The sequence below is a fragment of the Leptonychotes weddellii genome, chromosome 14 (assembly GCF_054177405.1).
Source record: "Leptonychotes weddellii isolate Sample4059 chromosome 14, ASM5417740v2, whole genome shotgun sequence".
In the NCBI taxonomy this organism is placed as follows: domain Eukaryota; kingdom Metazoa; phylum Chordata; class Mammalia; order Carnivora; family Phocidae; genus Leptonychotes; species Leptonychotes weddellii.
In genome coordinates, this window is record NC_138382.1 from 59,220,195 (window position 1) to 59,234,012 (window position 13,818).

General features: G+C 48.1%; 1 protein-coding gene across 3 annotated transcripts in view; it reads right to left on the reverse strand.

Moving 5' to 3' along the window:
* The window catches only part of PTPN3 (protein tyrosine phosphatase non-receptor type 3), a 106,159-nt gene that overhangs the window by 21,395 nt on the left and 70,946 nt on the right, over nt 1-13,818 (reverse strand). For all 3 annotated transcript variants that reach the window (XM_081803355.1, XM_081803356.1, XM_081803357.1), the window contains 5 exons: nt 9,451-9,637; nt 9,202-9,279; nt 7,862-7,918; nt 6,465-6,621; nt 3,880-4,040 (listed from right to left, as the gene is read on the reverse strand). In XM_081803355.1, the coding sequence (XP_081659481.1) occupies nt 3,880-4,040; nt 6,465-6,621; nt 7,862-7,918; nt 9,202-9,279; nt 9,451-9,637 (640 nt within the window). The remainder of the gene's footprint in view (nt 1-3,879; nt 4,041-6,464; nt 6,622-7,861; nt 7,919-9,201; nt 9,280-9,450; nt 9,638-13,818) is intronic.

Sequence of the window (13,818 nt, forward strand, 5' to 3'; positions counted from 1 at the left end):
TTCGAAAGTGCTACAGAAATGCTAATAATTATTAAGCATAGTTTTATTACAGCTGGGACCAAATGCTTTCTGGAACACATTAGTAATTGTTTACCAAAAGCCACGGGAGGGACAGGGAATTCCCCTAATGCAAAAATGCTTTAAAACAAGCTTTGCTGAGAACCAGCTAGCCATCACAGGGGGGATTCTATCCATGGCCCAGCTACCCCAGGGCAGGCCCTTGGCATTGTGGAGTGGGTGCCATGGACACCTGCTAGGGGCCAGCCCCCTCTTTCTGCTCCTGTCCAGAGCACAGCCCCCATCAGATAGGCTGCCATCTGCTAATGGCACCGGGGGAGGGGGGCAGCAGGTGGAAAATCAGAACAGCCAAGATTCTGGAGTCAGACAGCCCAGGGTTCCAAACCCAGCAGACATGACCACTTCTTGTACGGAGACTGAGCCTGTTTTTTTAATAAATAATTAGAGTTGTTACTTTTTATGGCATTCTTACCGTGTGCTAAATAACGCATTGAGTATTTATCTCATCTAAGCCTTACAACCGACCCATGAGATACCCAATTTACAGATGGGGAAGTAGAGGGTACAGAGAGGTGAAAGGGACACGCTGCCTGAGGTCACATAGGAAGCGAGTGACAGAGTCAGGATTTAAAGTCTGGCTCTGTGTGGTGAGACTGCTTCTCAGATTTTTTTCTAGCTCTGATGCTGTACTATTCTAATAACAACTCCCACACGTAAACAGCACTTTGTTGTTTCCAAAAGAGAACAAGCTCCTGAGTTAGCCTGCCTGGTTCTAATTGGGCAGAACCATTTACTGTGCAACAAGCTCTCTGAGACTCTGCTCCTCCATCTACACGGTGGGGATAGCAGTTCTGCGAGGAGATGCCCAGAAAGCACTTGGCACATACTAAGTGCTCAATTCAGGGTTTTCCTTTGCCGTAGTTTCCAGTTTGATCCAGCTTCCTTGAGCATTCCTCCCCTCTAGCAGCTGGGGAAGGCGTCTTCCTGCTTCTATAACAGGGGTCGTTACACTACGTTCCATGCTCTAGGGCTCCTTGGGGGGCCGTGTGGGGAGACTGAGGCGGCAGGGCTCCGTGTACCCCACCAGCTCCAGCACGGAGCGGCTCTGGTATTCACTCTACTGCAAGCGATAGTAAGCAAAAAGAGAGTTTTCCTACTCGATCTCTAGGAAACGTACAGACTAGATGAAATGTGCGCATACTAAAATTTAACCCTAACCTAACCTTTCTATGTTCTCCATTCCTTATGCTGCAGTCCGACTCTGAGCTCTAAAGACGAGACTTTGCACGGGCAGTGGTGGTACAGTCCCCACTCTGTGGTCCCCTGGATCAGCCTGGGCATCAGAACCTCCTGCCCATCCTGTGAGGAGGACCAACAGCCAGGCCCTATCCCAGCGCACTCATCCAGCAGCTGGGGGCTGGGCCCCGTTTCACAGGCTCTTCAGGCGACAGCCATACAGATGGTCCGTGGGTCACCCTTTGAGAGACGCTACTCAAAACCACAGGGGATGGTGGGTACTCCTCTCTCAGGTATTTTTAAACTTCTCAGTGAAGTTCAGTGAACAGTGTTCGAGGAAAATCTTATGTGGGATTCCCACATGTGAAACCAAAGTGGAGCCAGCTGAGTGGAGGGGGTTTTCTGGAGCACTGTGTAAGACCACAGTTAAGCTTTTTCCCTCTTTGAGAGCCCACAGTGCCTCCCTGTGGACAATCCGATCAAGGACGGTGTGCGATGGAAGGACTCCCAACATCCGGAGCCTCTCCCAGGACTCGTGGCATTTCTCAACCCAGGTAGGCGTGCTTCCCTGAGCTACCTGACACCTGAGGAGCTTAGCCTGCATTCAGGCTGGGACCTTGCTGGAACGACCTTCCATCCACACTTAATCCATCCATCTCCTTAATACATCTCACCTCAGACGACCTCCTGGAACCCCCTCACCTCCATTTCCTATGGAACATACATCTACTACGTAAGGAAATCTTGCCCTACCTTGGTCTTTTTTTTTTTTTTTTTAAGATTTTATTTCTTTATTTGATAGAAAGAGAGGGAGACAGAGAGAGAGAGAGTGAGCACAAGTAGGCAGAGCGGCAGGCAGAGGGAGAGGGAGAAGCAGACTCCCTGCTGAGCAGGGAGCCCGATGCGGGGCTCGATCCCAGGACCCTGGGACCATGACCTGAGCCGAAGGCAGACGCTTAACTGACTGAGCCATCCAGGCGGCCCCCTACCTTGGTCTTTAGCTGTTTCTGGGACTTAGGATACATCCTCCAAATATACCAATATTAGGTTGTTAGCTGCTTGGGGCCAGAAATCCTCTTTCCCTCATTATGTTCCTCACGCAGTGTTTGGCACACGGTAAATACCCAATACACACTCGCTGAACGGGCGTCTCCATAATGCCTCCCCACCTTTCCCATCCCCTCCAATGCCAAACATTTATTCATATTCTGTAAGAAGGCTTTTACCTTCTCCTTGTTTCAGTTACTTTGGAGAGTGTTTAAAAATGTTGAGTTTTACAGTGTTTAAAATGTATATATCAATTTTGAACTTTTTTGCAATGCAAGGCCAGAGAACGTAACCTCTACATTTTCTTCCTTCAAAATCTTAAGTCAACACAGCCTCCTACAGGACACTGGAAAAAAAGGGCTATTTCTCTTTGTAGATACTCAGTATATGTCCATCAATTCTACCAATTAATTATATTATTCCTCCCCTCTCACCCTGATTTCATTTCCACAAGATAGGAAGTTATTTTTCAGGGTGGGGTTAGTTATCTTCACCTTTTACTTACGGGTTTTTATACTTTCTACTGTTGTTTAGATAAACATTGCTCTAATAACGTATTACTTACATTCCATTCCTTATGCCATTATAAACCTTTTCTTAAGATTCTTTGCTTTATAGTGTTTCCTGTTTGATATGCACATCACTCATGCTTTTCTGAATCAGTATGTGACCACGTGCATTTCACAAACTTCTTAGTTTTGCTTCTGTGACTTTTCCCTTTCTATAGCTTTCCAATTAAAAACGGCATTGCTGACTTGTGCTTTTGAACCGAATCTGGACTCTTTCCTAATTTATGAATCCAGACTGTGTATGCTGTCGTTAACCATGATCTATTTTAACTGTCTATGTTAGGCTTCTTTGTGCTCTTCTGTTATCTTTTATTGTATGAACTACAGTTCTTCTACCTTTAAAAAATTTGGAAGATAAACACACTCCATTCACTCTGTTACTGATCAATACAGTGGACTTAAAGACCGAATTGCCTTTGTTCCTGCTTCGTTCTGCGAGGGCCCTGCGTGTGCCTCTGTCAGTCTCAATTCTGTGATTAGAGGCCCCTCCCAGGGAAGGAAGACAGGGTCTGACTCTGGATTCTACTCCTGGTCACATGGTTCCGGGGGACCTGGGCAGGCCAGCCGCTCTGCCCTCATGTGATGATGCAACCTGCTCCAAACTACAGAGCATGTCTGGTGGGGTCAGGGACAGGCTCCTCCACCACCCTCTGGGGCTCACCCACACTGCCTCTCCAGCACCTTCTACTGCTGAGCGTTGAGAGCTTTTGTGTTGGCAGCTAAATATGCTCAGAGTCCCTCCTCCTCGATTTCTGACATGTTTCTCCATGACTACCGAGCATTACTAGATAAGAGGGTGAGGCAGAGTTCAGCACTGGGCTGTGGCCCCATCCCCAGCTTTCCAGGCCTGCTCTGCTGCCCTAGGCTCTGAGCCCCCACTGTGTTCCCACGATGAGCACGGGCTGCCTGGTGACTCGGGTCACGCAAAAGCAACTGAGCAGCCCACTGAGGCACTGAGGCTGCTGTGGCATCCCCACAGGCCCAGGACTTGGCCCTCGAGGTCTCTTACCTCGAACTGGATCAGCACTGTCCCGCTTTCAAGGCCCTTCTTTAGCTGTTCCATGGATCCCTCCAAGGTGTCCCCACCCTCTGGACAAATGGGGAAAATGGCCTCTGGGAAAAGCTGGTTCAGTTCATCTTCAGATTTGATGTCAGCGAATGAGTGCACAGCTGTAGTGAACAAGAAAGAGTGTGTCTGGCAGGGGTAGGAACAGTCTGGTAGATCTGTTTCCTCAAAAAAAAAAAAAAAAAATATATATATATATACTTACGGCACCTGAATGCAGATGGTTTAAAACAGCTTATTAAATGATTAAGCTCATGGTAATCATTTTCACCAAAGACACTACTTCTTGAATGATTCAGTTAAGTGCTAATTATACAAAATGACATACTAATCTTTCTGGTTAGTTTTAAATGATGGTGTTTTGTACTCAGAGCCTTTTGACAAAGGTGGGAGAAAGGGAAAGAATGTTTTTAAAGAAACCTTACTTCCTCCACCTTTGTTCTCTCTGACCTGGTTATTCTTCCACCCAACTGTCTCCCCTCCCCTACTTCTTTCTCAGGTCCCTTTCATTTGCTCCCTTAAAACAAGTATTTTTCATGGGCGCTTTATGACCCGCATTATCCCACAGAGCCCAGTCAGCTTCTCCCTCAAGGCCATCTTTAGGTGGGAGGTTCCCAAGTAAATGTATCAAGTCCTAACACCTCCTCTGGGTTCACTCCTACCTCGTCAGTACAGATTCTCCCTTCGCATCAGACTCCTCTGGGTAAAGGCAAACCTGGGATCTCCCCCATCCCTGCCCTATACTAACTTCCTCCCCAGTCTCACGTGCCTCTTTCTGTCCACTGCCACTTTCTTCTCCGTTCTCCCAAACTGGAAACTTTGGCATCATCTCTCAATTTTCCCTTTCCACCTAGGAAGGGAAGTCATTCTCTTACTCAAAAGCCTTCAATGGCTCCCTACTGCCTTCAGGACAACAAGAAAGGAGAAGGAAAATAACAACCACGGCATTTTCCCACATAGTTGAACTGAATGTTGAACTAGCTGCCATTGTCCCCATTTTACAGTTGAGGAAATGGACTATCAGGGTGAAGAAGTTGTCTAAAGTGTCCAAAGTGACCCAGACTATCAGGGGGGTGGCGGGACACACACAGGAGTCCAGTCAGTCTACATTATCTCTGATCCAAAAGACTCCATTCTTTCCACAGACCCTGAAAGCACATTGCTTCTGCTGTTTTGTAAGGATATGATTTCTGTTATGTCTGCGACTCCCTAAGCTGTTTACTTATTTTTCATTCAGTCAATTCTTTTTTACTTAAATGTTTATTTTAAAAATGAACTTATTATCGTTAGTTCTAGACAGCCTGTGGCCCTGCCCTTTTGCCTCTAATAGTTTACAAGCATCCATTTTTTCTTCTCAGACCAGCGCCAGCCCCCTGCCACGGGCTGGTGGAGGACTCCCCTCCCCCTGCCTGGCCCGAGGACTCTAGTCCGCACGCCCCGGGGTGCATCCTGTGAGGGGGCCTACTCCCCATCACTGGATTCATTTCCCATCATTAGCCAGTCTGTGACTTGGTTTCCTCATCCCTTCCCTCATATTGACCTAAGTACTGATCTAAGAGGGTTACATAAAGCAATAGGCACAGCACAGGGCCCTTTGCCCTGTGCTGCTCGACATCAGCAACCACGGCCCCTGAACACTGAACACCGGCCTGGCTGGGCATGGCGTCGGTGGTTGGCGGGGGGGCGGTAGGATCTGGAGAGATGGGGCAAGGCCTCACAGACGCAGGCCAGCTCTGGGCTCAGAGATGGACGGGGACAGAGGGAAAGCAGGTGCGTGGGGGCCTGGGGGCTGGGGGTACACACACCCGTGCAGCCAGAACACAGATGCGCAGCCAGGCCTCGAGTCACACACTTCATCTCCCTTCAGTCTTTTAAACCTGTGCAGAAGGATTCAAGGACTTGGCTTGTTTTACAGCCCCCACCACAACAACACAAGTCATGGTATTTAAGAGAAGCCGTCCTTCAAACGCCCACCTGGTATCAGGAAGCATTCTAGGCGTTCTCCAAGTCTAAGCATCAGTCCGTCTTCACAAGAACCCCGTGACGGAGTGGTTACTGTACCCTTACCCTACATCAGAGGGAACTGAAGCACGAACTGCGCAAGAAACTTGCTCAAGGTCCCTCAACCCAGTAGCGGTGGAGGTAGGATCACCCCGGGATGCTCTGCTCTACTGACTTCAACAGAACCCGACCCTTCGTGAAGGGGCTGAAAACACAAATGTCTGCAGGGCCAGGCAGCTGAGAGAGGGGCATGATGCGGGGGGAGCCGGCCTGGGAGGGATCAGGGCTCATGTCTTGTGTAAAGGGGGTGGGTGAATGCTGCCTACCTCCAGAGGGCTGGCCACCAGGGGTTGGGCCCTGCGTGGGCAGATCTTCCTATTTTTCAAGTGAGAAGTCCCACATCTTGGTTGTGAAGCGGAAGTTCTTGATTGTCCAACGTTGGCTACAAGCTCAACATTTTCAAAACCACGGAACGGGCGAGATAGGGCCCCACCTCGCTAAGCCTCCTCCCCTGCGGTGGCTGTTACCTTTTCTCCTGATCACCAGGGCCAGCTCCCGCGTGTGGGACTCCCGGCTGGCTTTGATGAACATCACCACTTGGTCATGCGTGTGTTCTGAGATATCCCGGCCATTGATTAACACAATTTGATCCCCTTCATTCAGCTTAGGAATGCAGGTGTCCGCCTGGGTAGAGAGGAAAATCGAGTTCCTTCGGTTACCATAACACAATCCTCAAGGGCAGGACGCGGACGGTCTCAGAGCCCAAGACACTTGAGACCATGTTTGAGTTCTCTTCTCCCTTGGGTGTGACCGTGCCATTATTTTTCTATCTGCTGCTATGCTGACATGGTTGTGGGTTGTGGGACTGTAAATGGTCACGACGTGAGTCATGCAGCATTTCAGAATAAAGCTACGAAACTTACTGAAGCCATTTCTCTACGATAGCCAACCTTCACTTATTACTGTAATGTAGTAACCGTGAGGCTTCTGAGCTTTTGTTTTCTCGATGTGCTGTTAGAAAATGATTTGTCGGGGCGCCTGGGTGGCTCAGTCGTTAAGCATCTGCTTTCGGCTCAGGTCATGATCCCAGGGTCCTGGGATTAAGCCCCACATCGGGCTCCCTGCTCAGCGGGAAGCCTGCTTCTCCCTCTCCCACTCCCCCTGCTTGTGTTCCCTCTCTCGCTATGTCTCTCTCTCTGTCAAATAAATGAAATCTTTAAAAAAAAAAAAAAAAAAAAGAAAATGATTTGTCAGCCACACGTGAGTGTTTGTCTACCTTGCAATGGAGAAAGCCTCTGTCAGGATAATACCAAAGGGAGAAACCAGCATGGAGAGAAGCAATGTACTGAACAGTGTAGGAACAGAAGCCTCTGAATTTGAAGAGGCCATAAGCAGTAAGAAAAAGTAAACTACATGCTTGAGGACCACTTACAAGTAAAACTCCCAACCTGGTTCCTTCTTAGGAGATGCAGTGACTCTTTGCTGCTTACTGCTCTAGAAAATCAAACCCTCTCCTGAGGAGGCTAGACAGAGGGCAGAGGGCAGGGTGCTGGTGGTGGGATGGTGGGTCTATGTGCACAGAGTGAGCAAAGAAACATACTCTGTGCCTCAGTTTCCTTTTCTTGAAAGTACTTCTAAATTTTAATATGCACATGAATCACCCAGAAATCTTGTTAAAAGCGCAAATTCTGGTTTAGGAGGTCGGGTGGGGCTTGAGATTCCGCATTTCTAATGAGTTCTCAGGTGATGCTGGTGCTACATGGACCAGCAAAATTCTGGAAAAAACATGGATTCCATTCTCTCTTTCCATTTATACGCATGCATTGACACACACTCTTTGTTGCTGGTAAAGAAACAGCACACAGAAATAGAAATGTTAGATTTAACAGAAAACAAACAGAGACAACGAAATGTGTTCACTTACAGGTGACTCTGGGTTTATCCTTGACACCACAAGAGGCATCTTTTGATCCACTCCTCCCTATAAACATGTTAAATTGAAAAACAAAACACTTGAATAGCTCATAGCAACAAAGACACACAGATATCGCTTACACAGGGAGGGCTCAAACTTCACTTTAACCTATTCTAATCCCAAGGGTTGGCATCTTTTCAGGATTACAAGGTTCCTGACTCCGTGGGGTCTAGCAGGATAACCAGAGGACTGCTCAGAAGCCTCTTGCTGCCATCCCCACATTCCATGAACTAAAGATGTGCTCGGAGGGTCAAGCTTCTTTTTAAAAATACAAACATCCCCAGGGGACTCCAAAAGCACAGCCTAGAAGTGTTGCTGGAAAGGGAGTTTTCCGCATCGGAGAGAGAAGCTGTAGAAAAAGTCACATGCTGCAAGGGCAGGTCCTCAGCGGGGTGCTGGGGTATAGGAAGGGGGGTCCGAGTTGGCAGCTGTGGGGGTGGGCAGCGGAGAGCACCTGCCCTCATTCTGCTCTAGGGCAGGGCTTAGGCAACTCTGTAAAGGGCCCCAGGGTAAATATTTTAGGTATCGGAGAGGGGGCTCTGTTCCAACTGCTCAACTCTGCCACCAGAGTGTCAAGGTGGCCGATATCTACTTGTAAATGAATGGGTGTGGCCACGTTCCAATAAAACTTTATTTGCAGAAACAGATAGGATGTGACTTGTGGGCCAAAGCAGGCAGAGGTGGGTGAAGACCCTGTAACTTGCGCTGCTATTCTCTCTCATCGGCTTTAGTGATGCTGATGGGTTCCCTCAAAAACCCTTCTTCTGGGGCACCTGGGTGGCTCAGTTGTTAAGCATCTGCCTTCAGCTCAGGTCATGATCCCAGGGTCCTGGGATCGAGTCCCACATCGGGCTCCCTGATCCGCGGGAAGCCTGCTTCTCCCTCTCCCGCTCCCCGCTGCTTGTGTTCCCTCTCTCGCTGTCTCTGTCAAATAAATAAATAAAATCTTTAAAAGAACCCCAAAAAACAAAAAACCGTCTTCTGGAGGTAGAGTTACTTAGCCAACTGTGTGTCACCTCTCTGAGCCTTAGTACACATTTATGAAACGGGTTTAAAAATACCAACTTCACTGATTATAAGCACTCAGTGAGGTGACGTAAAGAAGTGCACAGTGAGCACCAGGCACAGAGTAGGCCCTTGGCATGAGGCAGCGCTATGGCCACATTAAAAACTCCCCAATTCTGAGAGCTGAGTCAGTTTCCTCATGCAGACTTAGGCATGCAGCACACTCCTAATGGAAATTTAAAAGCCATCTAAAGATGGCTTCCTTATAAAGACACACGACATACCTTCAGATTAAATCCGAATTTTCCATCTTCATCTGGCGTGATGCGGATCAAAACTAAGTAGCCATCACCATTATCATTCTGGAAAATGTTGCAAAAATGATTGATTATGTTACTCTCTCTCCTGTGGGTGGTGAGGAGGTATTTTCTCTTGGTCTTAATTACTTAAACTGCCCATGAGGCGCCTCGGCGCAGGGAAGCCTGGGTGGTCGCCCGGCCCGCCCCACTGCCACAGGACCCAAGCTCACCCACCTTGTCGCAGTAGTACTGGCTGGAGTCCTCGGTGGAGCCCCCTTTGGTCACCCTGTGGAAATCCTCTAAGAACTGCTGATCGACGCCATCTGGTGAGCAGGAGCCTGGAGCATTTGAAGATGGAGACACAGAACTGGATGACTTCTGGGTCAGGCAGCTTTGTGCTGGATTGTTCTCGGATATACTCCTTCATTATGGGGAAGGAGGAGATATCTTAATAACTGGATTAACATTTTAGCAGAGCAAGCATTATTGACTGTCAAGGCCTGGCATCCCAGGGCTGTCATGAATCCCTGCAACCTTAGGTGAGATCCACAGGTCAATCCCAGGGCTCGGGCACACCCGGGGTCCATGGGCCGCCCTTGCCCTTGTCTGGCCTGAATATAATCAGCTTTAGTTTTGGGGAAAAAGGCAGAAGGGCAGGGAGGATCCAGGAGCTGCTGAAAACTCAGCTCCCTTCCCAGCTGCTCTGAAGGTGACAAGGAAATGTGCCCAGCTACTCTGCTGGCTTAATTACCGAAGCTCACTCAGATGCATGCCTCCATCCCTTATAAAAGCTTTTTCCTTCCATCTCATTCCTGCTCTTAGCTCTGTGTCAGTAGGACTCTTGGCTACCCGCCCCCCCAAATGGGACTAATGTTCCACATCCAAGACAATTTATATTAATCCTAGTTTGCATTATTTGCCTGTGATCTCCATTAATTGCCTAAAATGAGATTATACTTTTTTCATCTCTAATATATACCCTCCTGTGGCCATTCACATTTAAATGAGGATCAGGAAGTTCTTTGGTCATATCAGTCACATCTCAAAAATGCTCAGGAGCCACATAAGCCTTGTGGCTCCTGTTTTGGATGGCATGGTTACAGAACATTTTTTTTAAGATTTTATTTATTTATTATTATTAAAGATTTTATTTATTTATTTGAGAGAGAGAGAGAGAGAGCACAGAGGGAGAGTGAGAGGGAGAAGCAGACTCCCTGCTGGGCAGAGAGCTGATGCAGGGTTCGATCCCAGGACCCTGAGATCATTACCTGAACTGAAGGCAGATGCTTAACTGACTGAGCCACCTGGGCACCCCAAGATTGATTGATTGATTGACTGATTGATTGATTTATGAGAGAGAGAGAGAGAGAGAGAGAATGAATGAGCAGGGGGGAGGGGCAGAGGGAGAAGTATACTACCTGCTGAGCAGGGAGCCTGATGTGGGGTTTGATCCCAGGACCCTAAGATCATGACCTGAGCAGAAGGCAGACGCTTAACCAACTGAGCCACCCAGGTGCCCCCAGAACATTTCCATCAGCACAGGAAGTTCTACTAGACAGTGCTGTCTTAGAGAATTACAGACGATGAGAACTGAACAGACCTCTGAAGTCCTCTGGTCCAACTCCCATTTCACAGGTGAAGAAACTATGGTCCAGAGAGGCTGAGTGACTTGCCCAAGGGCAGTCAGCTTTCCCCTCACTTAACATACAGAATCTGATGGACCTGGGTCCCGGAGCATCTCTTTCTTCTCTGGGCCACACCAAGTCTGTTCCTAAGACCCCCTCCTCCCCACCACAGAGGGCCACAGGGATTAACCATCTCAGCTGTAACTGTGTAGGGCCCTCGACTTCTCTGCATCACACACACCCACACTATCCCCCCTCCAGAGCCACAGGCCTAGCAAAAGATGCCTTAAAATGCCTACAGAATATAGGGTTTTCCTTACCTTCTACAGACTCTGCCACATTCTAACCTCAAACAGACTTAAGAGATGACAGAGGAGAGTAGACAAGGCATTCAGTGACACATAGTAGACAAAAGACAGTTGCTGCTGCCTCATTAAATTTTTATCTCAAACCCTTCTCCGTGCATTTTTCATTAAATTGGGGCTTCTCTGCTTCTTAGCAAGTTCAAATTATCTTACTCTAAATATAAAATCTGTATCATATTCACACAAGAATTCACAATCTCAATTTATGTGAATATAAAAATTCAGTGACAGACCAGTGTAGAAATAACAGCGATATGCGAGACTAGAGTTTGGCCCTATGGCTTTTGAGCTGCTGGGTTAGGGAAGGGTGCTATGGATGGGAAGGCATTTCAGAGACAGGATATTTTGGAAGTGAAGCTGCATGCCAGTGGTAAGTTTTCAGAGTGAAGATGAACAAATCTTTAATTTACTTTAAGCTTTAAAAAAATTACCCCCAAAGAGGGTAACTTGGCCAGTTTCATGTTTATATGAGCACCCCGTGGCAGGAGGGGCAACTGCTTGGCAGTTGCCAGACAAAAATCAAGCCAAACCCGGTTTAGGAAACACTACTATTTCCAGTTCTAGGGGTGGAGCTGAACCTTTAATACGAAGTTGCAAATAGCAAACACACTTCAAACGTTTGGAAGACTCTGGAGGGTGATAGCGAAAGAAAGGGTGAAGGGCATATAAACAAAAAAAACCCCAGAAAAGCAAAGTGACAGAGCAGAAGAGAACAGACTAATTTCAGTAAAAGTCTAATTTTATATTCATTATATTTAATTTCTACATTTTGAATGTGTGGCTTACATCATATAAAGTTTTAAAGTATTTTTCTCTTTCAGTATAAAATGTAGCGGTCTATCTAACACAGCCCACAGTGCTAAAAATAATATATTCCAAGTCATTATGTGCCCAATCCTATTTTCTAAGTAGGGATGGAGAGGTTACTTTTAGAGAGCAATTTATTAAACATATGACGATTTTTTTTGGCTGATCAACTATGTACAGACGTTCCCTGTAGGCTGCAGTAACGTTCTGCTCAGCGTGGAGGATGGACAGACAGATGGTGAGGAGGACATCAAATGAGAAGCAACAAGAACATGGCAGCTGGATGCAGCACACGGATGCCAGGAGCCAAGACGCCAAACCAAGTGGGCTTCCTCCCTCCTTGGGGCAGGAGATGAGGTGCTGCTGAGGGAGAGTCTGGTGGGTGAGAAGGGACGAGGGGAGCTGCCAGGGGTACCTGGGCTCTAGGGAAAGGAGCGAAGAAAGGGGTAGGACGAGCCAAAGCAAAAAGCCAGTGTGGGCTGACAAAGCCAATAAGTGGGAAGAAGGTCTGTCCCTGGGGCAGGAAGGGGGCACTTGTCAGGGGAGGGGAGACACGGTGGGGGGGGACTGTCACTGCTGTCTGGGATCCAGAGCAGCCAGGGAGGGCCTGCCCACCTCCAGCTCCCTGGGGAGACAGGGGCAAGGACAGACTGAGAGGCAGACCAAAGGGTATTCGCCTTCGGGAAACAGATGCTTCAGAACTCTAAGTGCCACCGACTACAGGTATGAAAAACCAAAGCCATTAGAATTCATTCCTCAGCTGAAGAAATTATAAATGGTAGGACTGGCCATGAAAGAAAGACTTCTGCATCGTGATGCTTTCATACCACGCTTCCCTAAGCCCTACGAAAGGACAATGACCTGCACCCTCAAGCCTGTTAGAGGAAGCAGTGTTGTGCCCCATGGAGGGCGCCCCGGCTCTAACTGGGCACCCGGTGAGGAGGCGTTTGCTGTGTGGGTGTCACAGAACAGGGGCCATTTGCTGTCACATTTCTCTCTCGAGTCTATGAGCTTCTCCAGGTTGGGAGAGACCTTTGTGCTCTTCTTCTTCCTCTCCTAACCTAGTGCACATAACACCTAGCCAGGCACGCAGCGAGAGCTCAAGCAAGGTGCTGAGTGAATGAAGAAAGAAACCACCTTACTGAAGTCCCTGGGCTTGGCTGAATTACTCTAGAAGAGCACAGAATTCACTCGGTCACCTGGAAGCGGGGGTGGGGGGGAAGGGGGGAGGGAGGGGTGGGGGGGCGGGGGTCGGTAAAAGTGCGATACATAGTTCTCAGCTTCGGTGAGCTGAGAGCTTCTGAGAACGTCACGTTCATATAGGTCCCCTGAGGATCTTGTTCAAATGCAGACTGATTCAGCAGGCCTGGGGTGGGCCTGAGGTTCACATTTCCACCAAGCTCTCAGGAGATGCTGATGTTCCTGAGCTGTGGCCAAAACGGGAGTGTGAGGGGCTAGAGAGAACTCAGGGTCTAGTTTAAGAGAAGACATAAAAGTATAAAAATAATCAAAGAATATCATCGTGTTGCACTGGAGATGCTCAGATGTCTGGGGTACAGTGGGAAGCCAGGAGAGCCTTCACAGAGGCATTGGATCTGGAGTTTGAGAGAGGACTTAGCAGGAGTCTGAACAGGTAGCTGAGAGGGAAGGAGAAGGTGGCCTAGGAAAAATACTAATAACAAAAAAGACAAAACAGCAGCATATGCAGAGGCATAAAACTCTGAAAAAGCACAGGGGCGTGACTTGCTGGGGCACAAATTTCCCAAAGAGAAGCCTGTCGGCTTGTAAGGAGGAGACCCAAGGCT